The sequence below is a fragment of the Sus scrofa genome, chromosome 1 (genome assembly GCF_054392235.1).
Source record: "Sus scrofa isolate SSC_HxYL_T2T_F1_AM1 chromosome 1, Sscrofa_HxYL_maternal_Yorkshire_Landrace_v2.0, whole genome shotgun sequence".
Classification (NCBI taxonomy): domain Eukaryota; kingdom Metazoa; phylum Chordata; class Mammalia; order Artiodactyla; family Suidae; genus Sus; species Sus scrofa.
Window position 1 is genome coordinate 146,640,832 of NC_139383.1, and position 26,402 is coordinate 146,667,233.

At 43.8% G+C, this 26,402-nt stretch overlaps 1 protein-coding gene across 1 annotated transcript in view; it reads left to right on the top strand.

The window, feature by feature from the left end:
* PGPEP1L (pyroglutamyl-peptidase I like) overlaps positions 1-26,402 on the top strand; it is a 72,442-nt gene that overhangs the window by 25,763 nt on the left and 20,277 nt on the right. Inside the window, exons 3-4 of the mRNA XM_005659773.4 lie at positions 14,933-15,049; positions 16,060-16,286. Coding sequence (XP_005659830.1) covers positions 14,933-15,049; positions 16,060-16,286 — 344 coding nt within the window. The remainder of the gene's footprint in view (positions 1-14,932; positions 15,050-16,059; positions 16,287-26,402) is intronic.

Sequence of the window (26,402 nt, forward strand, 5' to 3'; positions counted from 1 at the left end):
TTGTGTCATCTTCATGGTCTTTTATTAGTGTCTTAGAGTTTTTGGAGTACAGGTCTTTTGCCTCCTTAGGTTGGTTTAGTCCTAGGTGTTTTATTCTTTTTGATGCAGTGTAACAGAATATCATAGACTGGTAACTTCAGCAATAAACATTTTTCACAGTTCTGGATGTTGAAAGTCCGAGATCAGGGTGCCAGCACTGTTGGGTTCTTGATGAGGCTCCACTTCCTGGTTATAACCTCACATGGTCCCTCTTTGGTACATGCTTGCAGAGAGTTCTGTTCTTGTCATGCCCTTATAAAGATCACCAGTCCCATTGTGGCGGCCCCATCTTCATGACCTCATCTTAACCTAATTACGTCCCAAAGGCCCTATGCTACCCCACTTGGAATAAGGGCTTCAATATATGACTTTGTTGGGGTGGGGAGAGGACACAAACATTCATTCTATAAGTGGAGCCATTGAAATCAAGCAGGACCCTGCCAAGCCCTCTTTGTTATGAAAGCCCCTCAGAGTTCCCCATTTCTTGTTTGTTAAAAAAATTTCCTAGGGCTCTCCCTGAGTTTCGAAGAACAGACTCAAGCAGTTGCTAACTAGGGAAGTGATGGAATGCAGAAACAAATGAAAAGCAGTCAAGCAAGAAAACTAATAATAGTTTAAACAGTAGTCCTAATTCCCCGCTCAAGAGAGCTCAAGAGATTTACGTAATTATCTGACGCAAATCTTTGCATTGTTCTGCAGAAACTAAGATCCCACCTAGGTGGAGGAGGCCTACTGCACTCTAACTATAGGCACAGTCTCCAGACTGGTTGGAACCAGAAATTTGGTGATTAAGGTGCCCAAAACATCACCCTATTACCTCATCACCAACCTATCAGAAGAAATTTGCCCCCTGCAACCCTCACTTTTCCAAAACTCAGCCTCTGTCTGAGGGTGCCTACAACAGAGTTGTAGGTAAAGGAAGAAAAGAGGTTTATTGCTTTGCCAGGCAAAGGGGGCCATGGCAGGCTAATGCTTTAAAGACTGCCTTCCTTGGAAGGGATTAGGAGGTGGTTTTTTTAGTTTGGAGAGTGGAAAATAGGGCCACAGATAAGTGTTAGGGTAGAGGCAAGCTTGCTTTGTCTTTCAAAACTGGTATTTAGTAGCCCCAGGACTAGTTTTGGTGGTCCTCCTTCTTCCTGGAATGAAGAATGCTTCAGCAAGTAGTTCTTCCATTTGTTGGGGGTTTTAGTTCTGCAGAAAGGCTCAAAGATATTGTTATGTATACTCCTTAAGGAGGAACCAGGACCCTGCGCCAAGGCTGCACTATCATCTCTTGACTGCTTCTCCTTCTCTCTATTCCCTCCCTTCTTTGATTAGCAACTGCCCTTTGGAACTGAGGGAAGGTCATGGAGGCCAAAACTTAGCCTCTAAAAACAAGAAATGGAGGACACAGAAAGGCTTGTGTGCCCAGGTGCCTCACAGGGCCCTGCTCGGTTACATCACCCCCAAATGTTGCCTTTAAAAATCCTTCCATGAGGAGTTCCCGTCATGGCGCAGCAGGAAGGAATCTGACTAGGAACCCTGAGGTTGTGGATTCCATCCCTGGCCTCACTCAGTGGGTTAAGGATCTCGCATTGCCATGAGCTGTGGTGTAGGTCACAGATGAGGCTTGGACCTGGCATTCTGTGGCTGTGGTGTAGCCAGCGGCTACAGCTTCAATTTGACCCCTAGCCTGGGAATCTCCATATGCTGTGGGTGTGGCCCTAAAAAGCAATAATAATAATAGAAATAATAATAATAATAATAATTCTTCCCTGAAAGTCATTGGGGAGTTTGGGTTTTTAGTTTGGCCATTCTCCTTACTTGACCCTGCAATGAACTGTTGAACTTTTCTTCACCACAACCTGGTGTCCATAGATTTGCCAAGTTTGGTTTGGTAACATCATCTTAGAGATATGCTACCATATGCTACCACATGAACTGATATTACCCTTCCAAAGGCTTATACCAGTTCCCCCTTGCAGTAGCAGTGAATGAGAATCCATGTACTTCATACACACCTCAAGGCTAGGGTGTTATAGTTCCTAAAACCTTTGCTGGTTTGATTAATATCACATGGTTAATATATATCCTATTGAACCAGTATCATTAAATTAAGACAAAGGTCATTGAAAGGAATGGAGAGAGGAATTCCCTATGCGGCCCAGTGGGTTAAGGATCTGACAGTGTCTGTGAGATTGTGGGTTTGGTCCCTGGCCTCACTCAGTGGGTTAAGGATCTGACATTGCTGTGGCTGTGGCTGGCAGCTGCAGCTCTAATTCAATCCCTAGCCTGGGAACTTCCATATGCCATAGGTGCAGCTGCCAAAAAAAAAGAAAAAAAAAGAAAAAAGAAAAAGAAAGAAATGGAGAGGTATCATTAACTCAATTCCTTTAAATTTCCTGACTGGTCACTTTTTTAGGAAACTGAAAATAACCTCAATAGCAATATATTGCATTCGTGTGGTTGAACATTTTTTTCCAAGATTTTTACGGATGTGAATCAAGTGGTTTAGCTTGACTATGATCATGACCAATATCAGGCAAAAATATCTCCCACATTTGATTTTGGAAAACAAACTAAATAAAATTCAATGTAAACACCCACTCCCTCATTTGGATAACAAAAACTCCTGGTTTCTTATTCAGAATGTACCCCACAGGCACTATTTTGATCAATCAAATGTTCAGATCTAAGTGATTGGAGAAATTGAAATATTCAAAAAGTCTAAGTACGCAGCTTTTACTGTGTTTTGTTTGGAACAGTCCTGGAATCCCAGTGAAGAATGCAGTCCTTTGGGATCTGTGGGACAGAGTTCAGAGACAGGCTGGTCACAGCCTCTTTCATTCTGCAGCATCTGAAGCACACCTGCTGCAGGGCACCTGGCAGTGATCCGGTCAAAGCCTCAGCTCCAGTGGTGCTGCTCTTCTATGGCCACAAACCTTACAAGAAACAAAAAACTGAGCAAGAGAATGTCAGCAAATCCTAAGGCCACAGAGATTATAGACCATAGTGACGTGGTGGGTGGTGACTCTGGGACTCCTCTACTAGAAATGGGCTAGGAAGGCCTCTCAGAGGATGTGACATTTTAGCTGAGACCCGAGTGACCAAGAGCAGCCACCCTGGGAAGTGGTCCAGGAGGAGGGAGGAGCTTCTGCTCAGACTGTGGGTAGCATCACAGAACCACAGTTCTGGAGCTGGAAGATGTGGAGAGGAAGTTGGAGGTGGTAGGGTTGTACCTTCACTTTGCACACCCAAGCTCCTTTGACTGTGTACATCTAGGTAATTAATAACTCAATCTGTAGGAGAAATGTTCTTCAAGGCTGAGATAACTTGGGGTTAATTTTTCCATCTGTAGTTCATTGGGGAAAAATCGCATGTGCTGAATGCATGAGGGTGCATTTCCACCCTGTTGCAGAGACAGAGTCAGTTGAGCAGACCTGAGGTTGAAGTTCTGTGTAGCTCAGAAAGTCTGGAGGGGAGTTCCTGTCATGTCTCAGAAGAAACAAATCTGACTAGCATCCATGAGGATGCAGGTTTGATCCCTGACCTCACTCAGTGGATTAAGGATCCTGCATTGCTGTGACTATGGTGTAGGCCAGCTCCAGTTCAATCCCTAGCCTGGGAACCTCCATATGCTGTGGGTGTGGCCCTAAAAATATAAAAAAGAAAGAAAGAAAGAAAAAAGAAAGTCTGGAGGATTTGACAGTCAGAGAACAATTGATTTTTACAGTCTCCCTTGTAAGAAGGACCATGTGACTAATGATCCTGTGCTGCTCAGCCACCTTGCCCCTGTCAAGAACATGAACTGCTGAACTTACAGCCTAAACAACTCTCCCTCCCAAAATCAACACCCTGGATTTTGCTTGTTATGAATCAGGTAGCCAGTGTGGTTAAGCCTCTGCTCCTGGCTGCATAGAAAACCTGGGGCCTCCATAGGTCTGGGGGCTGCAGGCAGAAGCCTGAATCTTCCCAGGCTTCCAGATAGGGACTCTCTGGAGCTGAGAGCACCATTGAAAAACCATGAGGTTATAGTGATATTCTTGGGACAAAGACCACTGGAGATGTATTCAGAGATTATAACCTCCAACCATGTCTATTTAAAAAGCAAATTCTTGGAGTTCTGGTTGTGGTGTAGCAGAGACGAATCCAACTAGTATTCGTGAAGATGCGGCTTTGATCCCTGGCCTCGCTTATTGGGTCAGGGATCCAGCATTGCTGTGAGCTGTGGTATACATTGCAGATGTGGCTCAGATTCCATGTTGCTGTGGCTGTGTGTAGGCTGACAGCTGCAATTATGATTCGACCCCTAGCCTGGGAACCTCCATATGCTGCAGGTGCCACCCTAAAAAAAAGCAAATAAATAAATAAAAAGCAAATTATAGGCGTTCCCTGGTGGCCTATTGAGTTAAGGATCCAGTGTTGTCACTGCTGTGGCTCTGATTACATTGGTGGTGTGGGTTTGATCCCTGGCCTGGGAACTTCTGCATGCCTCAGGCAAAGCCAAAAAATAAGTAAATAGCAAATTCTAGCAGCAGTCTCTAATGACCTCCCTTTCTAGCCAGATCTCTGCCAGATCTCTAGCAGACTCCCCTTGCTATTCTCTAGCTGGACAGAAGGACAATTCCCTCCTGTCCTTTCTCTCCCCCACTCAGACCTGTCCAGTCATACTAGGCTAAATGCAGCTGATGAGCTTATAAGTTGAAAGGTAATATTCCTGATACAGAAAAAGCTTTTATAAATAGACCAAAAAAAAAAAAAAGGTGAATGACCCTATAGAAGAGTAGGCCTAAGATACGAAAAGTCACTTGACAGAGAAAGGAATGCAAATGCTCTTACCCATGTGGAAATATGTTCAAACTTGCTCGTAAGAGAAAAGCAAATTAAAGCTAAGATCACATTGGCAAAAATCCAAAAGTTTGACAACTAGTGTGTGAGGCTGATGGGCACTGTCATACTTGGTTGGGGGGAATGCACCATAATAGAACCCCCATGGAGAGGAATTTGGCAGTCCTAGCAAAATGATATATGCATGCTCCAGCAATCCAGAAAATTTCTAGAAGTTCTCCCAAATATGTACTGGCAAAAATAAAAAATCTGCATAAAGTTGGAGAAAATGTATATAAGAGGGGGATGCCTAAATATAAGTCACATTTTGTTTATGAAAATTAAAAGGGGGAGGATAAATCATAAAACAAAAACATGGTTTCCTATGGAGGGGAAAACCAATGGAACTAGACTTCTTTCAGTAAAGCTTGTTCTGTAGATTTAACTGTGGAACCATGTAGAATATTTTCCATATTAACAAAACAGCATTAAGTTTTAGAAAAGGGATCCACAGAAATTTTGAGTAAATTAAGTTAAACTAACAATGTATCCAGTTAGTGACACAACCACACAGAGAGGAGCTATGATGAGTAGTTTTGAAACAGCAATTTAAGGACAAAAATCCAAAACCAAATAAAAAATATCTTAAAGTTTTCAGTACTCCTCTTGTTAAAGATGAAGATCGTAGTATTATTCTGAGACCATGGTGTGTAATGTGGGGTAAAGTGAAGTGTGCATGGAGGGACATTTGACATCTTGACCTCTGTGGTATTGGCAGTGGCTTTCCCTCAAACACAAAAAGCACTCCTGCACATGTTCAGACAGCCCCTACAGGGACAGTATCACTGTAGAGAGCCACTGCCAGACAGCAATAATACCTCGGTTGTAGAGATAAGAAATCTGAGGCTCTTAGAGTCAGTCATTTGCCCAAAGTCAAATGCATGAGGGGCAAATCTGGAATTGAACTGCATCCACCAGGCTCCAAGCCTTGTTTTTCTGACTCCATAATGCATTATGACCTCCAAGTTGATGCTGATACCACCTCTCCTTATCCTCTAGCTGCTCTGAGGACATTTACTATCCATGGTATTTCCCATCCATGGTAGGAACAGGACAACATAGTGCTTAGCCAAAGAAGGGACTCAAAAATTTTTGAAAAATGAGTGAATGAATGAAAATGAAAACAAAAACTGCCTTCTTTTCTACTTGGACAGAAAACTAGTAGGAAAAAAGAAAGAAGAAATGATTTCAAAGGAGAAGCCAGGGAGTCCCTGTTGTGGCTCAGCAGGTTAAGAACCCAACATAGTGTCTGTGAGAATGCAGGTCCAACCCCTGGCTTCACTCAGTGGGTTAAGGATCTGGTGTTGCCACAAGCTGTGGTGTAGGTCATTGTTGAAGCTCCTGGTATTGCCATGGCTGTGGCATAGACCAGCAGCTGCACCTCTGATTTGACCCCCAGCCCAGGAACTTCCATATGCCACAGGTTTGGCTATAAAAAGAAAAAGAAAGAAAGAAAGGAGGGAAGGGAGGGAGAAGCCAGAATCCAAGAGACATTCAGATGCCTCTGTGTCAGATGTCTTCAAGACCACCCTCAGGCTCCATGGTTCATCTGAATCAGGAATCAAAAAGCTGCTATGCTCACAGTTACAGTGTGCTACAGCAAAAAGATCCAGATTGAAATCAGCAAAGGAAAGGTGCAAGGACCAGGAAAGACCAGGCACAAGCTTCCAAGTGTCCAAGTGTCCTCTCTCAGTAGACTTGCATGGATATGTACATGTCACTCTCCCAGCAATGCCATGTGATAACACGTGAAGTGTTGTCCACCCAGGAAACTCATCTGAGCTTTGGTGTCCAGAGTTTTTATTGGATTCAGTCACATAGGTATGCAGTGCCTGCCTACCTGACTTCAGAGCTGATGTAGGCATCCACCATAAATCACACTGTTGGCATAAACTCTAATCAGACAAGCACAACATGACCCAAGGCCTTGGGCATATAAAAGCACTCTAATCAGACAGAACATCCCAAGAGCTCAGAGCTTTTCTTCCAGGAGCCAACCAAGGACCAGTCCTGAAGACAAGTGTTTCTTGGGAAATGCAGAGTTGGAGCAGTCCAGGCCTGATGGGTTAACCCTTTCCTGCCCTACCTCCTAAGCAGAGGTATGCGGGCCCACCCACTCCTTGTCCTCCAGTACTTCCCATATTGGCACCTTCTTGAAGATCCCAAATCATTTCCAAAATAGGGTTTCCAAGTTGATCTACTGGAGCACAGGATGAAAAATCAGAATTTCCATTGTTATGTTTCTTGAAATTTACTATTAAGTGTATAGTTCAGTACTGTTACATATATTCACACTGTTGTGCAACAGATATCTAGAACTTTTCATCCTGCAAAACTGACACCAAATTTACTCCTCCCCTCAAAGCCCTGATGACCATCATTGTACTTTCTGTCTCTAGGAGTTTGACCACTTTAGATCCCTCATATAAGTGGAATCATACAATATTTGTCTTTTTGTGACTGGCTTATTTCACTTAGTATAGAATATCACTCAGACTTTTTTATATGTTATAGAATGTGCCAGAATTTTCTTCCTTTCTAAGGCTGAATAATAGCCCATGTTTTGTATAGATTGCATTTTGTTTATTCATCATCAATGGATATTTGGATTGCTTCCTCTCTTCGCTGTTGTGAACAATGTTGCAGTGAACATGAGTGTGCAAATATCTCTTTGAGCTCTTGCTTTCAATTCTTTTGGCTATATATCCAGAAATAGTGTTGCTGGATTATATGGTAACTCTATTTTTAATATTTTGAGGAATACCCATACTGTTTTCCATAGCAGCTGTACCATTTTATATTCCCACCAACAGTGCCCAAGGGTTGCAATTTCTCCACATCCTTGCCGACACATGTTATTTTCTATTTTTTTCATTGTGGTCATCCTAATGGGTGTGTATTTCTATGTTTTTAGTCTATTGAAAAATTAAGTTAACCTTGACCAATGTTTCATAGCTAGACTGAAGTTGGCCTTGCTTTGTACCTCTTTAGGTCACTGGGCAGGCTTTGTATCCTGAAGGAAGAGGGAACATGTCACCCTTGGGGCAAGGGACACCATGGTGATAGAGAGGACATTCCTCTTTGAATTTTTTTTTTGTCTTTTTAGGGCTGTACCTGCGGCATATGGAGTTTCCCAGGCTAGGAGTCCAATCAGAGCTGTAGTTGCTGGCGTACACCACAGCCACAACAACCTCAGATCCGAGCAATATCTGTGACCTACACCACAGCTCACAATAACGCTTAATCCTGAACCCACTCAGGAAGGCCATGGATTGAACCTGCATCCTCGTGGATTCTACTCAAATTCATTTCCGCTGAGCCATGACAGGAACTCGCTTTGCATTGTTTTTAATTTATTACAATGTATTTCTGCCCACTTAACATGTTTCAGGATTATATTATCCAGTTTTAGTTAAACTTATCCTCAAATTATGATCAAACTATCATTACAAAAATGATCTTTCAAAAACCCACAGATAGAAGATAATGTGAATAATGAAAACCTGAACAAATGTGGGAAAACAGCCAAGTGACCCTTCTCCTACCCTCATCTGATCTCTCTCCTGGCCACATTTTTATGTGAGAACAATGACAATCTAATAAGAAATTGGCCAAAAAACAGGAAGAATTAAGAAAATCATTGGGAGTTCATCTTGTGGCACAGTGGGTTAAGAATCTGACTGCAGGGAGTTCCCATTGTGGCGCAGTGGGAACAAATCTGACTAGTAACCATGAGGTTTCAGGTTTGGTCCCTGGCCTCACTTTGGGTTAAGGATCCAGCATTGCCATGAGCTGTAGTGTAGGTTGAAGATGCAGCTCGGACCGGGCGTGGCTGTGGTGTAGGCCGGCAGCTGATTTGACCCCTAGGCTGGGAACCTCCACATGCTGTGAGTGTGGCCCTGAAAAGCAGAAAAAAAGAATCTGACTGCAGCGGCTCTGGTCACTGTGAAGGTGAGAATTTGATCCCCAGCCTGGTGCAGTGAGTTAAAGGATCTGGTGTTGCCTCAGGTGTGGGGGAGGCTGCAGGTGTGGCTCAGACTCAGTCACTGACCCGGGAACTTACAAATGCAGTGGGTGGGGCCAATAAAAAGAAAACCATTGAAAATATATATTCACATCCACTTTTTAACAGTCAAGCCCACTTGCCATGTGTACTGAGTCTAGAGACATGAAGACATCATGTCTAGGGAGTTTCTGTTGTGGCTCAGTGAGTTAAGAATCTGACTAATGTCCATGAGATTGTGGGTACAATCCCTGGTCTTGCTCAGTGGGTTAAAGATCCAACATTGCTATGAGTTGCGGTGTAGGTCACAAAAGAGGCTTGGATCTAGTGTAGCTATGGCCATGATGTAGACCGACAGCTGCAGTTCCGATTCAACCCCTAGCCTGGGAACTTCCATATGCCACAGGTGTGGCCGTAAAAAAAAAAAAAAAAAAAAAAAAAAAAAGAAAAAGACAGCTAATGATAGTGTGTAGGTATGCCTGTGTGTGCATGTGTGCATGTGTGTACACTGAAATCTTTTATTAATAGAGGCATGTGAACAAAAATATTTGGAGACAGCTGCTACAGTTAGAAGATTAAGAATTATGAGGTCACTGTTTTTCATTACTGGATTTATCAGGCAAGAATGACCCAGTAGTTTGGAGGAATAAGCAAAGGATATTGGGAGCAGGCTGGGAAGTTGTCACATATGGAGAACGAACTTGGCATTGTTATGGGAAAGAGAGTGACCTGTAAATAATCCCAAGGTTTCCCAAACCACTGGTGAGATCTGTGGTCAGCCCTCAATAGTTGACTCCACTCTTGTGGTAACATCTCCTGTGTGACAATTCGCTGGAACTCCTCCATTGATTGATTGATTGATTGTCTTTTCTATGGCTGCACCTGCAGCATTTGGAGGTTCCCAGGCTAGGGGTCTAATTGGAGCTGTGGCTGCTGGCCTATACCACAGCAATGTGGGATCCAAGCTGCATCTGTGACCTACACCACAGCTCACGGCAACGTTGGATCCTTAACCCTCTGAGCAAGGCCAGGAATCGAAACTGCAACCTCATGGTTCCTAGTCAGATTCATTAACCACTGAGCCACGACAGGAACTCCCTCCCTTCTTTTAAACTTATCCTCGGTTTCCTCATCTCTAAAATGGTGACATAAGCAGGAAGACTGGGGTGAGATGCTGGGCATAGTGCCTGCACACAGTGAGGATGATCCAGGGGCAGCTAGTCTGACTACTGGACTATTTTATAGGCTTTAATAACCAGAAAAAAAGGAGTTCCCATCGTGGCTCAGCAGAAGTGAATCTGACTAGTGTCTGCGAGGATGCAGGTTTAATCCCTGGCCTCGCTCAGTAGATTAAGGATCCAGTGTTGCTGTGAGCTGTGGTGTAGGTCACAGACATGGCTCTGATCTGGCGTTGCTGTGGCTGTGGTGTAGGCCAGCGGCTATGCTCTGATTTGACCCCCAGCCTGGGCAATTCCATATGCCATGGGTGTAGCCCAAAAAGACAAAAACAACAACAAAAAAAAGTCACTATGAACATCTTATGAAGCATGTACAAAGAAATAAGAATCTCCCATAATTCTTCCCTCACTGGATGACCATTTTCAGCAATGTTTTTATTTCCATAAATGGCTATAGGAAACAGTTTGAAATCCTGATTTTTTTGTTCATTTGCTTGGCTGCACACACAGCAGGTGAAAATTCCTAGGTCAAGGATTGAATCTGCGCCACAGCTGTAACCAGAGCCAGAGCAGTGACAAAACCAGACCCTTAACTGGATGAGCCATGAGGGAACTCGCTGATTTTTTAAATTTATTAATGAGGGTTTTTTTTTGTTTGTTTGTTTTTTGTCTTTTTAGGGCCGTACCTTGGCACATGGAAGTTCCCAGGCTAGAGGTTGAATCAGAGGTACAGCTGCCAGCCTACTCCACAGCAACCCAAGATTCGAGCTGAGTCTTTAACCTACACCACAGCTTATGGCAATGCCAAATCCTTTAACCCACTGAACAAGGCCAGGGATCAAACCCCAGTTCCTTATGGGTACAGGTCAGGTTCGTTACTGCTGAGCCACGACAGGAATTCCCTTTTCATGGGTTCTGCTGTGTCAATTAATTCTTTGTAAAATCATTTTGAATGACAGTATTATTCTACACCAGTGGCTGTGCTATACTTAATATGTCAGACCTTCTGTCTCTTCTATGGCTTCTTCCTGCCCCTGGTGAGCCCCTCCCTAGCTCTGGCCTTAGTGTCTCTCTTTGTAGCACCTCTAGCCTGGATGGAGTGGGAGGGAGCCCAGGCCTGGCAAACACCACTTTCCACCTGAAGGCTCCCAGGTCCCTTCTAACCAGGTCAAGAAGTACCAGTTATCATTTCCTCTTCGATTGTCAGTCCCTGCATAGGTGTACCTAGGCACACAAGACCCTCAGCCAGAACCTAGCACAGAGGCTGCACATAGGAGAGCCTCATCCACATTGGGTGACTAATGGATAAGTGAGGTAAAGAAGAATGGAAGGATGGAGGGAAGGAGGGAGAGAAGGAAGGAGGAAGGAATGAAGGGAGGGAGGGGGGAAGGAAGGAAAGAAGGAAGGAAGGAAAGTAGGAAGGAAGGAAGGAGTAAAGGAAGAGAGGGCAGGAAAGAGGGGAGGGAGGGAGGCAGAGAAGGTAGTTTTATACACCTCCAAGCTCCTGCTATTCTTTTCCCGCACACACTCTTGCTTATTCTCCTAGCCATGGTCAGAGCCCCCTCCATGTAGCCTTCCTAGGCAGCATCTCCATGCACATGGTCTGGTTAACCTTCACAGCAACCCTCGCAAGGGAGGTACTCTTATTACTAAATTTTGCAGATAGGGAAATTGAGCATCAGGAAATTTCAATTATTTGCCCAAAGTCATGCAGTAGGGAGAGGATGAAAGGGTCTGGGCTCCCTCATAATCCCCTATTTGGGGGTTCTTACCTTCAGGCTTCCATAGCCCAGTAGGTGCCCAACACAGCCCTTGGAACCTGAACCAGGACTCTTGACATCACTTCCTGTCCCTAGTCTGTGTCTCCTCTGAGTCCTTTGACCCTCCAGGACACACCAAGCCTGGAGCAGGGGGCTGCATTGCAAGCACTCAGGGAGTTTTTCTTGAATGCCTGCATGAAGAATTGCTTTCCTGCTTCCCGGTGCTAGCCCCACACTCTCATTTAATAAGGAAAGGATCAGATTTTGGAAAAACAACAACCATTTTGCAATACCAGCTGGTGCCACAGCCTCAGTGGATTTGAAAAAAATTCAAGGAGCAACTGGTGTCTTCTTTCCTTCCTCCAATCCCTTTGTTAAACTGCCATGTGTTCCTGGCTACCAGATTTCTGATGCCATGGAGGTGGGAAGAAATGGGAGAAAGAGGCAGAAGGTGGGGCTCCCTACTTCCCCAGGACCTTTATGACTGGTGGGGTTCAGGCTTTTTGTGGGATGATGGGCCTGGCCTGGGTGCTCAGCACCCTGCCGAGCCTGGTCACTTCTCTGGCTGGAGCAAGACCCTGGATTCCACTTCAGTGAAGATTACCAGGCTCTGTCCCTGCCTCCTTGAGCACAAACACTTTGCAGTTCTAGCTAAGAAAGTGTGCCAGCCTAGAAAGCACAAACTCCTGGCTTTCTCTGGTCTGCACGGAACTGACACTCCCTTTGCTAAAACAACCAACCCTTCTTGGCAGAAAGGGTGGTGGCAGCCAGTGGCCTGCTGTCTGCAAATGCAGAATGTTCTCCTTGCTGTTTCTGACTGGCCCCCACTCATCAAATTCTAGCAAATACCACTTTCAATAAATCCCTCTTGCACTATATTCTCAAATTAATATGGATTAATTATAAGTATTAATTCCTCACATAAAACTTTAATTATGTGCCATATGCTGGGCTGGGCAATTTTTGTGAATCCTTTAATATTTGTGAAAACCTCTCCAACTTTTGATTATGTCCATTTCATAGATGAGAAAACTGAGGTTCAGCAAGGCTAAATAACATGCCCAAGTCTGCTCAGTGAAGGGTGGCAGAGCCAGGTCTCAAACCTGAGTCTTTCTGAATCCAAGGCCTATGCTTTTCCCTGAAGCACTATAGTTGGGGTCTGGCTTTGCCTGTGCCCCCTTCTTCCCTGTACCCTCCTCATTCCAGGCATAAGCTGCTGCTGAGCACCAGTTTGGCTTATTTTTTGTAAAATGACATTGTCTGCCATCGGTTACAGTGTAGACCGCCCTGGACACTGTGTGTGTGTGTGTGTGTGTGTGTGTGTGTGTGTGTGTGTGTGTGTGTTTGGGGGGGGGAGAGTTGTTAGAAAACTTGCTTCAGAGAACAGTGTCCACATGAGGCAGTGCCTGACTTGCCATGGTTGCAGGTTGGAAAAAATTCCTCATCCCAAATCAGGTTCTGACTTCAGTTCCAGGTTGGCTGTGTCACTTTCAAACACTATGATGAGCTGGATGGACGAACTGGCATGTATCTGAAATTCAGTTAGGCTTCATATCATTACCAACCAGAAGCTCCTCTGTATTGGTCAGCTCAGGCTGCTATAACAACATACCATAGGCTGAATGACTTCAACATCCATTCATTTCTCATAGTTCTAGAGGCTGGAAGTCCAAGATCAAGGCACCAGCAGATTTGGTTCCCCTCCCCCTCATGACAGAGCCAAAGGTGACCCCATAATCATGCCTTCCAGCCCCATTCCCTAAACTGGGAGCATTCTGGAGGGGCTGGGGCTCAACCTCACTCATTCCCCTCAGGACAGTGGGCCAAGATGGCATCACAAGACCTAAGAGCCCTTTGATTTGTCTGGTTCTTAGAATATCCACCTGGAAGCTCAGCCTGCTGCCTCCCTGACCCTCTAGGCCTCTGTTCCGCATGACCCTCCTTTCTTCCTCCCCCTGCCAGAGTCAGGCAAGTGAATTCTTCTTCAAGGCCCCAGTGGGGATGTGGCATTTCCTTTCAGAAGATAACAAAGCTTGAGCTGGTCCAGGGAACTGGGCATCTGAATGGGTGTCTGCAGGATAAAGCAGGGCCCCTCAGGAAGGCTGAGCTGGTCGAGGACAGACCTGAGACACTAAAGGTTGGCCTAAATGCCCTCCTCCTAGATGAGAGCGGCACAGGCAGATCAACATCTGGGCATATCATCCCTGCCTATCTCCTCCAAAGCCTAGGACAGGGCAGTGGAATCAGCCACCTTTAACCTTTGAGCAGGCCTGACAGCCCTGGCTTTACCCTTTATACAAGGATGTGTGCTCCTGGATTCCTGAAAGGCCAGGAAAGGGAGTGAGGAAAAAAAGAAGCATTAATCCCAAACCATCTTGGTTATGAGAACAGCTCCTGGAGCATGGAAAGGACGTGGCCTTTTCAGAAATGACCTTTGTGTCTCTGATTTAACTTTTACCAACAGTGAAATGTACATCTCTAAGGTCTCACTTTCCTGGTTTTCTTCCTTCTAAACTCTCTTCCATTTCTTCCCTTAAAAGAGGACACTCCTGACCTTGAGTTTTTTTTTTTTCACAGTCCTGGTTCTCTTCTCCCTATGTTTGTTCTCTCTCTCCCCTACACCCCTCAAATCTCATTTAAACCCATGTCTTTTGTTGCCCTGACTTACCTGAGTCTTCCCATAAGCCTCTTTGTGAGCTCCAGACACACAGAGCCAAGATTGAATCCGCAACCTCATGGTTACTAGTCGGATTCGTTAATCACCATTTGTGTACTTCAAGTTCAGCTGGTCTAGGATCAACCCTGTGATACCCCCCAGTACACCTCCACTTTTAGGGAGATGGCTCTGACTCATTAGCTCCTTGTACAGAACCCTTCAGTGCCCCTGTGGTACGTGCACCTTGATGGGAGCAGCTATGTGGGGCAGGAACCATGGCCCCCCTCACCACTGTATGAGCTCCTTGAAGGCAGTGTCCAGGCCCACAGAAGACCCCTAGGAGTGGTCTGGATGACCCTGACATCAGCTTTTCAAGAACTCCCTTTGAGCCTCCATCAAGCAAGGTGAGTTCACCAGCTTCTTTCTGCAGGAACTCTCCAAGCTAGGCCTGGGGAGTGATGTGGAGCTGAGGATTCTTCAGCTACCAGTGGATTACAGGGAAGTGAAGCAGAGGGTCACCAGAATCTGGGAAGATCTTCAACCGCAAGTAAATGATAGGGAGGCAGTGGGGCTCAGGGAAAGGTGCTGATGATGTGGTGGAGACCCAGAGCCTGTGACCCCCCTGGACCCTGGTTCTTGGGTGGATGGCTGAAGTGTACCTTACCCCTATATCCCAGCAGCAGGGTCCCATACAATTTTGTAAGATCCTATTTGTCAAAGTTTAAGGTGAAATACAGAGTAGATCTTGGAATAAGACTCTGGAGAGAGAGAGAAGGAGAAGAAATGGAAGTTTTTTCCCCAGCCAGGACTCAAAGATAGTTTCCACCTGACAGAGAGACCCTTGGGTTAGGTCCTAGCCAGGCCCTTGCAAGCCAGATGTGTTATGTGGTGGGCCTAGAGGGAAGGACATTTTGGACCTAGAATAGCAGTTGGAGGGTGGCCCCTATCAGGAGGTGGAAGAGTGACCCATCTGGGAAGGGTCCATCTTTGTCACTCCCAACCTATCATATCTGAACAAAATTACTATATAGGAAGGTGGTACAAATATCCCCAAAATAATGAAGAACAGATGATGAGATTAACAAAAATTATATCAGTAAAGCATTAAAGAGGACATCCCAAATGTTTTGATAAAACAATCAGCTATATTTTCAAAGAGGAAAAATAATCCGCTCAAAAAATCTAACGTTTTATTAGACTGTTACTAAATTCCTGTATTACGTGTTTCATAAAAGTGATGGAAGAGTCCAGAAAGGCTAAGCTGGGATAGTCTTAGATACCAGCTGGACTACCAGGGGCAAAAGGGAACATGCTACCTGGTAAGAATAATTTGAAATATAAACGTTTTAAAATTAGATGCCACATGGGTTTCCATCCAGCTGTTTTTTGTTCCAGCACATTCTTCGTAGGAAGGGGGCAAGGGATGGGGGTTTTGCTGGCATATTTGGGGTGTGTATGAGAGATGTCTTGCACCCCGGAGCTCTTCCTCTGTGCTGTTTGGGTAGCAGAGAAGACCTCAATTTCCCTAATTCCCTGCCGCCACGTGTGTTCACACAGCTCACAGTGCACGTAGGTGTTGACCCCGCAGTTAAGGCCATATTTTTGGAGCAGCGAGGCAAGAACCGGGGCTACCGCGATGCGGACATCCGAGGCTTCCGGCCAGAGCGAGGCGTGTGCCTTCCAGATGGCCCGGAAGTGATTGTATCCAGGGTCGACATGAAGGCGGTCAGCAGGCGAGTGGCGGTGGAGGGCGTGGCGGTGGCTTTCTCTGGAGATGCGGGCAGGTGCGTTGCGTCGCTGGGTAAGTAGGGGAGGAGGAAGAGCTGCAGTGGCCTCTGATCAGCCTTTTTCTGAGGTTGTGCCATCCATTGCAGTGCAGCTGGGCACTTGGTCGCGTGGTGCGGCCCAGAATCACCCTGCAGTGCCGCTGCTCACTCCTGAACAGGTCTGGTTCCAGGGCCGTCTCCAGCTCACCCGCCTTTGGTGGCTGGCAGAGGAGAAGAGGTGGGAGGGGGTGTGAGAGCCTCTAACATTTCGTGGATGCTTTATTTTTCTTTATTTGCCGCCAAAGTTATGAATTAACTGCCCCAGATAAAGATTAATTTACCTTTGTTTTTCCAGATTCTTACCTCCAGGAGGTGGTTTCTCCTCCCTCCAAAGAATGATGTACAAATTGTTACTGAATTAAGTCATGCACCCTGCTTAGACCTTGGTTCAGCTTTGGCGGGTTCTTTTTCCCTTTAGGTTTCAGCCTTATTCAGGAGCCAGAGAATGGAGAGCAGATCTAAGTTCACAGATCAACTTCTCCCCCACCTGGCAAGAGAGATTTAATTTTAAAGAACAAAAGCAAAGTTGCCGAGGGGTGGGGGGGTGGAGTTCCCATTGTGGCGCAACAGAAATGAATCGGATTGGGAACCGTGAGGTTGTGGGTTCCATCCCTGGCCTGGCTCAGTGGGTTAAGTATCTGGCATGGCTGGCTGTGGCTGTGGCTGTAGGCTGGCAGCTGTAGCTCCAGTTGGACCCCTAGCTTAGGAACCTCCATATGCTGAGAGTGTAGCCCTAAAAAAAAAGGAGAGAAAGTGAGGCTAATATTTGGGAGGCATATGCATTAATCTACCTGGGAAGGGGCAGGGCTTTTTTGAGGGAGCCAGATGCCACCCCCTTTTTATCCTTTTTGGTTTTTTTTTGTTTTCATTTTTTTTTTTTTTTTTGTCTTTTTGCCATTTTATTGGGCCACTCCCACGGCATATGGAGGTTCCCAGGCTAGGGGTCTAATCATGTCTGGTCATGGCCACTGGTAGGTGTGTCATCTAATATGCTAATGTAGTAAAAAATCAATGTATAATGAGACCCAGGGTGTGTTGGAGGCCGGATTGGTGGCTATCTTGGTGGCAGCTGGTTCTTTGTGGTTTTTTATTTGTAGCTTCTTTTCCTATCTCTGGACCCTTTAACTCCTGCTAAAGGTGGGGTGTGGCAGGTTTTGAGCAAGGACACTCCTGCCAAAGATGCGGGTTGGAGGTTGTGAGTAAAGACCTGGAGTAGTTCTGACAACAAAATCCCTCCTTTCCTTGAGGGATGCTTGTTGCCAAAACTCTCCCTCACCCTCTGTCCACCGGTGCCAAATAGAAATGTGGAGACAGAGTTTGGGGCAAAGGAGGAAAAAATAGTTTTATTGCTTTGCCAGGCAAAGGAGGCCACAGCAGGCTAATGCCCTAAAGACTGTGCCCTCTCTTTGGAGAGATTAGGAAGTGGCTTTATAGTTTGGAAGTAGAAAATAGGACCACAGATAAGGATCAGGGTAGAGGTGTTTGGTGGCTTCAGGACTGGATCTGGTGGTCCTTTTCTCTTGTTTTCATTCCTTGGGGGTTTTAGTTCTGTAGAAGAACTCAAAGATATTATTGTGTATATTCCCTGAAAATGAACTAGAGTCTGCCCCAAGTTTGCACTATTGTCTCTTGAATGTGCCTCTCTGTTCCCCTCTCTCCCCTGCTTAGCAACTGTTTGAACCTGCCCTTTGGAACTCAGGGAAGGTCATGGAGGCTGAAGCTTATTCCCTTAAAACAAGAAATGGGGGACTCAGAAAGGCTTGTGTTCAGGAGTCCCATAGGGCCCTGTTTGATTTCACACTGAAGGGCAAAGTTCTGAAGCTGCTTTCTGCTGAATTTGGGCATGGTTTTCCCCTGGATTAGAGGATTAGAGCTATCCCGACTAGCCTAAAGTAAGTCTAATTGTTGCCAGGCTGTAGTCTCAGGTGCTTGTACCCTTGTATTAGTATCATCAGAAGTTTGATGGCTTCAACCTGTTTACTAAGGAAGCTGACAAGGCAGTTAAGGAGACAAAGCCTGAAGATAAGCAGGAGGATAATAGCAATTAGTGGGGCCGAGGAATGGTAGAAACCAAGTTAAGCTAGGGAGGCTCTGACGATATTCTGGAGAGAGATCTGGTCTGGCCTTTGTGTGTTGTATCTGTCAACTGGAAAAACAGGTACAACCCAAAAGATGAGAATTATGTTAAAGCAGACAAAACTAAGGCTTTAAGCCTGGACACAGAATCTCAGATCTGTGAGAGACTGCTCTGAAGAGGCAAGGTAGACAGGACAGGATATATAGGAGTTTTCGCAACAAAGACTAGGTAGTTGGAACATCAAAATATTACTGTTAATGAAAGGAAACCAGATATTTCAAGGTAAGGAACTTAGTGCTTTTCCGTATATGGGAAGGTGCAGGAGTCTGGGCTCATTGAAATCTTTCCTTTGGTATGCACCTGTTGACTTAAAAAAAAAAAAAAATGCACAGCCTGAAAGTTGAGAGTTAAGTTTTACTTGGGGCAAAAGTAGGAATTAAGCCAGGGAGACAGCATCTAAGGTAGCCCTGAAAAACCCTCTTCAAGGAGGAGCGGGGGGAGCTAGGATACATAGGAATTTTTGCAACAAAGAGCAGGTAGCAGGAGCAAAAGAGATCTGGGCTCACTGAATTGATTCCTTTGATATGAACCTCAACTATCTGGGCCAGTTTTGACAGCCCTGGATTGGGGGGTGGGGGCTCACAGGCTCACCCTTGGAGGTGGCTGTATTGGCAGATGACTGTGACATTCTTTGTTTAGAGATAGCTCTGAAATACCGCCCCAAAGAGGAGAGTGGGAATATCAGGGAATGATAAAGGTGAGGGGGAGAAGTGCGTGCAGCCTTACACACACACACACACACACACACACACACACACACACACACACACACACACACATTCTACAAAAGTTTGTTACTGGTCTCATGAGGTTTACTACCAGTCACAAGGAGCAGACAGCACCACGAAGAATTTTAGTCTTTTTCTAGATATGAGAAGATGCAAGAATTGGGCACATAAAATCTTCTCCTAAAAAGTATCTGACTATCCAAAGACCTGTTCTTCCAGTTTTCCCAGAGCACAGAGTACTTCATTCCTGATTTCCATCCTGAGCTCTGCTCAGGGGATACTGCTGGTTAGCAGCTGCAGTGGCTCATGATTTAATCCATGTAGAGGCAGATAGCAAGTGATGGCAAGTGCCAAACTCCAGTTCACACACCCCAGCTATCTGGGGCCAGTATCCTGTGTTTTCTCATTCTGAGTCTCCTCATGGTGCCTGTTGGTGGGGGGTTTGGGGAAGGGGGGCAGTGGCTGCAGCAGTTGGCTACTGGAACATCCTGTTTCAATCCTGAGTTCCCTCAGGGCTGTACCATCTTGGAGGCTGTAATGTGATGGCTTGATGGCTCCAATATCCTTTGTTTACTGATATAGCAGGCAATATTTTTCACTCACATATCTATGCAACCATTGAGCTTGCTCATATATCTCTGTTATGTTTACTTCAGTTGACCTGAGTTACCGACATAAGTGTAGCAGGTTTTATTAATAATTGCGCAGACTCCCCCTTGCTCAGCCAGGAGGTAGTCAAGGGCTAACCTATTGTCCAGAACAACATTTGCTAATGAATCCAAAGAAGTACAAAGTCCTTGTAAGGCAACAGCAGTATTTTTAGACATCTTCAAGGGCCCAGGTGAGATTTTGTAAAGTGATTTCGTGGTATGTAAAACCTCCCCAGGGGACCCCCTAGTCCAAGAGCAATCCCTCCTCTTGTCAGAATGAATACCTATTGCCCTTTTGTCTCAGGGCTGGGTGATATCATGAATGGTTATAACTGGTTTCCCAGAACTTAGCTGGCCTAGTGTGCATTGTGCACAAATTGGGCATCATCTAGACAAGGATAGATTAGAGCCCAACCTGGAGGAGTTGGGGTTCTTTTTTCTTTTTTGGAGGGTTTTTTTTTTTGTATTTTTTAATTAAAAAATTTTATTATAGTTGATTTATAATGTTCTGACAATTTCTGCTGTACAGCAAAGTGACCCAGTCTCTCTCTCTCACACACACATGTGTATATACACGTTCTTTTTTTATATTATCTTCAATCATGTTCCATCACAGTGATTGGATATAGTTCCCTGTGCTATAGAGTAGGACCTCATTGCTTATCCATTCTAAATGTAATAGTTTTCATCTCCTAACCCCAAACTCCCAGTCCATCCCTCTCTCTCCCCTCCCCCCAGAAACCACAAATCTGTTCTCCATGTCTGTGAGTGAGTCTTTCTGTTCTGTAGATAGGTTAATTTGTGCCATATTTTAGATACCACGTGTAAGTGATATCACATATCATTTGTCTTTCTCTTTACTTCACTTAGTATGACAGTCTCTCCTTCCATCCATGTTGCTGCAAATGGTATTATTTTGTTGTTTTTTTTCACAGCTGAGTAGTATTCCATTGTGTGTACCACATCTTCTTAATGCATTCATCTGTTGATGGGCATTTAGGTTGTTTCCATGTCTTGACTATTGCGAATAGTGCTGCAATGAATACAGAGTTGTGTGTGTCTTTTTGAATTATAGTTTTGTCCAGATATATGCCCAAGAGTGGAATTAGTGGGTCATATGATAGTTCTATAAATAGTTTTCTGAGGAACCTCCATATTGTTTTCCATAGTGGTTGTACCAATTTATATTCCCACCAACAGTGTAGGAGGGTAACCTTTTCTCCTTCTCTTCAGCATTTGTTATTTAAATACTTTTTTTTTTTTTTGTCTTTTTATGGCTGCAACCCTCAGCATATGAAGGTTCCCAGGCTATGGGTCCAATGGGAGCTATAGCCAACTACTGCAGCCACAGCAACTCAGGATCCAAGCCATGTCTGTGACCCACACCACAGCTCACAGCAACATGGGATCCTTAACCCACTGAGCAAGGCCCAGGATAGAACCCACAACCTCATGGTTCCTAGTCGGATTCGTTAACCACTGAGCCATGACTGGAACTCCTAAATACTTATTATGATGGCCATTCTGACTACTGTGAGGTGGTACCACATTGTAGTTTTGATTTGCATTCCTCTAATAATTAGTGATGTTGAACATTTTTTCATGTGCCCGTTGGCCATCCACATGTCTTTGGAGAAATGTCTATTTAGGTCTTCTGCCCATTTTGCGATTGGGTTGTTTGTTTTTTTGTTGTTGAATGGTATGAGTTGTTTGTATATTTGGAAGATTAAGCCCTTGTCAGTTGCATTATTTGCAACTATTTCCCACACTCTGTAGATTGTCTTTTCAGCTTTTTGTTTGTTTGTCTTTTTAGGGTTGCACTCTTGGCATATGTTAGTTTCCATGCTAGGAGTTGAATCGGAGCTGTAGCTGATGGCCACAGCCACAGCAATGCCAGATTTGAGCTGCTTCTTTGATCTATACCACAGCTTATGGCAACACCAGATCCTTAACCCACTAAGCAAGGCCAGGGATTGAACATGTATCCTCATGGATACTCGTTGGATTTGTTAGCACTGAGCCACAATGGGAACTCCTGATTTTTCTTTTCTTTCTTCTTCTTCTTTTTAATGGTTTACTTTGGTGTGCAAGAGCTTGTAAGTAACTTGATTAGGTCTCATTGGTTTATTTTTGTTCTTATTTCTATTGTCTTGGGGGACTGACTTAAGAAAACATTTATATGGTTGATGTCAGAGAAGATTTTGCCTATGTTATCTTCTAGGAATTTTATGGTGTCCTGTCTTATGTTTAAGTCTTTAAACTATATATATATATATATATATATATATATATATATATATATATTTTTTTTTTTTTTTTTTTTTTTTGTCTTTTCCAGGGCCGCACCCACAGCATATGGAGGTTCCCAGGCTAGGGGTCTAATTGGAGCTGTTGCTGCTGGCCTACTCCAGAGCCACAGTAAAGCCAGATCCCAGCCCCATCTGCACGACCTAGACCACAGCTCACAGCAACACCAGATCCTTAATCCACTGAACAAGGCCAGGGATTAAACACGCAACCTCATGGTTCCTAGTCGGAGTCATTGACCACTGAGCCATGAAGCAAATTCCAAGTCTTTAAGCCATTTTGAGTTTATTTTTGTGCATTTTGTGAGGGTGTGTTCTAGTTTCATTGATTTACATGCAGCTGTCAAGTTTTGCCTGTACCACTTGCTGAAAGAGACTGATTTTTTTCCACCTTTATATTCTTGCCACCTTTGTCGAAGATGAATTGACTATAGATGTCTGGGTTTATTTCTGGGCTTGCTATCCTATTCCATTGATTTGTATATCTGTTTTTGTACCAGTACCACACTGTCTTGATTACTGTAGCTTAGTCGTATTGCCTTAAGTCTGGGAGAGTTATTCCTCCTGCTTGGTTTTTTTCCCTCAAAATTGCTTTGGCAATTCTGGGTCTTTCATAGTTCTGTATACATTTTTGGATTGTTTGTTCTAGTTCTGTGAAAAATATCATGTGTAATTTGATAGGGATCACATTAAATCTGCAGATTACTTTAGGTAGTATGGCCATTTTAACTATATTAATTCTTCCAATCCAGGGAGCATGGGATATCATTCCATGTCTTTGAATCCTCTTTAATTTCCTGGATAAATATTTTATAGTTCTCAGTGTGTGAGCCTTTTACTCCGTAGTCAAGTTTATTCCAAGGTATTTAGTTTTTTGGTGCAATTTTGTTTTATTTTATTTAATTAATTTATTTATTTGTCTTTTGTCTTTTTACTCTTTTTTTTTTTTTTAAGGGCCACACCCATGACACATGGAGGTTTCCTGGCTAGGGGTCTAATTGGAGCTACAGCTGCCGTCCTACGCCGCAGCCACAGCAATGCAGGATCCCAGCCATGTCTGTGACCTACACCACAGCCCACAGCAATGCCAGATCCTTACCCCACTGAGCGAGGCCAGGGATCGAACCTGCAACCTCGTGGTTCCTGGTCAGATTCGTTTCCGCTCTGCCACGATGGGAACTCGTCTTTTGTCTTTTTAGAGCCGAACCTGCAGCATATGGAGGTTCCCAGGCTACAGGTCGAATTGAGGCTGTAGGTGCTGGAACCACAGCAACATGGGGTCCAAGCCACATCTGCGACCTACACCACAGCTCACAGTAATGCCAGAACCTCAACTAGGCAAGGCCAGGGATTGAACCCACGTCCTCATGGATTCTAGTTGGGTTCATTAACCACTGAGCCAGGGAACTCCTGGTGTGATTTGAAAAGGTATTGTTTTTATATTCCTTTTCTAATGTTTGATTGTTAGTATACAGATATGCAATCAATTTCTGAATGTTAATCTTGTATCCTGCTACTTTGCTGAATTTGTTGATCAGTTCAAGTAGTTTTCATATGGAGTCCTTAGGATTTTCAATATAGTATCATGTCATCTGCATATAGTGACAGTTTTACTTCTTCTCTTCTAATTTAGATACCTTTTATTTCTTTTGTTTGTCTGATTGCTGTGGCTAGGACTTCAACACTATGTTGAATAAAAGTGGTTAGAGTGGGCATCCTGGTCTTGTTCTAGATTTTAGTGGAAGGCTTTCAGCTTTTCTCCATTGAGTATTGTATTGGTTGGCTATGGATATGTCATAAATGACTTTTTTGGGGGGGGTCTTTTCAGGGCTTCACCCATGGCATATGGCAGTTTCCAGGCTAGGAGTCAACTTGGGATCTGAGACGTGTCTGTGGCCTACACCATAGCTCACGGCAATACCAGATCCTAATCCGCTGAGTGAGGTCAGGGATCAAACGTGCATCCTCATGGATACTGAATGGGTTTCTTATCCCTGAGGCACAACTGAAACTCTCTAAATGGCTTTTATTATGTCAAGATATGTTCCCTCTATATTCACTTTGGTAAGAGTTTTTATCATGAATGGATGTTGGATTTTATCAAATGCTTTTATTTTTTAGTACTTCATGAATTTTATTACATTTATAGTTGTACACTGACCAGCACAACCAAATTTTATAGCATTTCCATCCCAAACCCCTAGCATCCCCCCACTCTCCAACCTGTCTCATTTGGAAACTGTAAGTTTTTCAAAGTCTGTGAGTCAGTATATGTTCTACAGAGTTCATTGTGTCCTTTTATTAGATTCCACATGTGAGTACAGCATTTGGTGTTGGTGTCTCACTGTCTGACTTCACTTAGTATGGTAATTTCTATGGTCCATCTATGTTGCTGCAAATGCTGTTATTTCTTTCCTTTCAATGACTGAGTAATATTCCATTGTATATAGTGCAGCAATGAATATTGGAGTACATGTGTCTTTTTGAGTCATGGTTTTCTCTGGATAGATGCCCAGGAGTGGGATTGCTAGATCAAATGGGAGTTCTATATTTAGTTTTCTGAGGCATCTCCATCCTGTTTTCCACAGTGGTTGCACCAATTTACATTCCTGCCAACAGAGTAATAGGGTTCCTTTTTCTCCACACCCTCTCCAGCACTTACTGTTTGTAGACTTTTTGATGATGGCCATTCTGGCTGGGGTAAGGTGGTACCTCATAGTGGTTTTGATTTGCATTTCTCTAATAATGAGTGATGTTGGACATCTTTTCATGTATTTTTTGGTCATCTGTAGGTCTTCTTTGGAGAACTGTCTGTTAAGATCTTCTGCCCATTTTTGGATGGGGTTGTTTGTTTTTTTGGTATTCAGAAGGTGTTAATACATTTTGGAAGAAATAGCAACAACAACAACAACAACAACAACAACAAAAGACAAAAAGACAAAAGACAAAAAAAATAAAATAAATTTTGGAGATTAATACCATGTCAGTTGATTCATTTGCAAAGATTTTCTCCCATTCTGTGGGTTGTCTTTTCATTTTGTTTAGGGTTTCCTTTGCTGTGCAGAAACTTTTAAGTTTAATTAAGTCCCATTTATTTATTTTTGTTTTTATTGTCATTACTCTAAGAGGTGGATCTGAGAAGATGTTGCTATCCTTTATGTCAGAGAGTGTTTGGCCTATGTTTTCCTCTAAGAGTTATAGTGTCTGGTCTTATATTTAGGTCTTTAATTCATTTTGAGTTTATTTTTGTGTATGGTGTTAGGAAGTGTTCTAATTTCATTCTTTTACATGTGGCTGTCCAGTTTTCCCAGCACCACTTTATGAAGGGACTGTCTTTTCTCCATTGTATGTTCTTGCCTTCTTTGTCATGGATTAGTTGGCTGTAGGTGCTTGGGTTGAATTCTGGGCTTTCTATCCTGTTCCACTGATCTACATTTCTGTCTTTGTGCCAGTACCATACAGATTTGATGACTGTAGCTTTGTGGTATAGTCTGAAGGCAGGGAGCCTGATTCCTCCAGCTCCATTTTTCTTTCTCAGGGTGGCTTTTGCCATTCTGGGTCTTTTGTATTCCTAAACAAACTTTAAGATATTTTGTTCGAGTTTTGTGAAACATGTCCTTGGTACTTTGATAGGGATTGCATTGAATCTGTAGATTGCCTTGGGTAGTATCGTCATTTTGATAATATTGATTCTTCCAATCCAAGAGCATGTTATGTCTCTCTGTCTGTTTGTGTCATCTTTGATTTCTTTCATCAGCGTCTTATAATTTTCAGAGTACAGGTGTTTTGTCTCTTTAGGTAGGTTTATTCCTAAGTATTTTATTCTTTTTGATGCAGTGGTAATTTCTCTGATCTTTCATTGATAGCATATAGAAATGCGGTCGATTTCTGTGTATTAATTTTGTATCCTGCGACATTGCCAAATTCATTGATGAGCTCTAACAGTTTTCTGGTGGTGTCTCTAGGATTCTCTAGGTATAGTGTCATATCATCTGCAAATAGTGATAGTTTTACTTCTTCCTTTCCAGTTTGAATTCTTTTTATTTCTTTTACTTCTCTGATTGCTGTGGCTAGGACTTCCAAAACTATGTTGAAGAGTATTGGCGAAACAGACATCCTTGTCTTGTTCCTGATCTCAGTGGGAATTCTTTTAGGTTTTCACCATTGAGAATGATGTTTGCTGTGGGTTTGTCATATATGGCCTTTATTATGTTGAGGTAGTTTCCCTCTATGCCCACTTTCTGAAGGGTTTC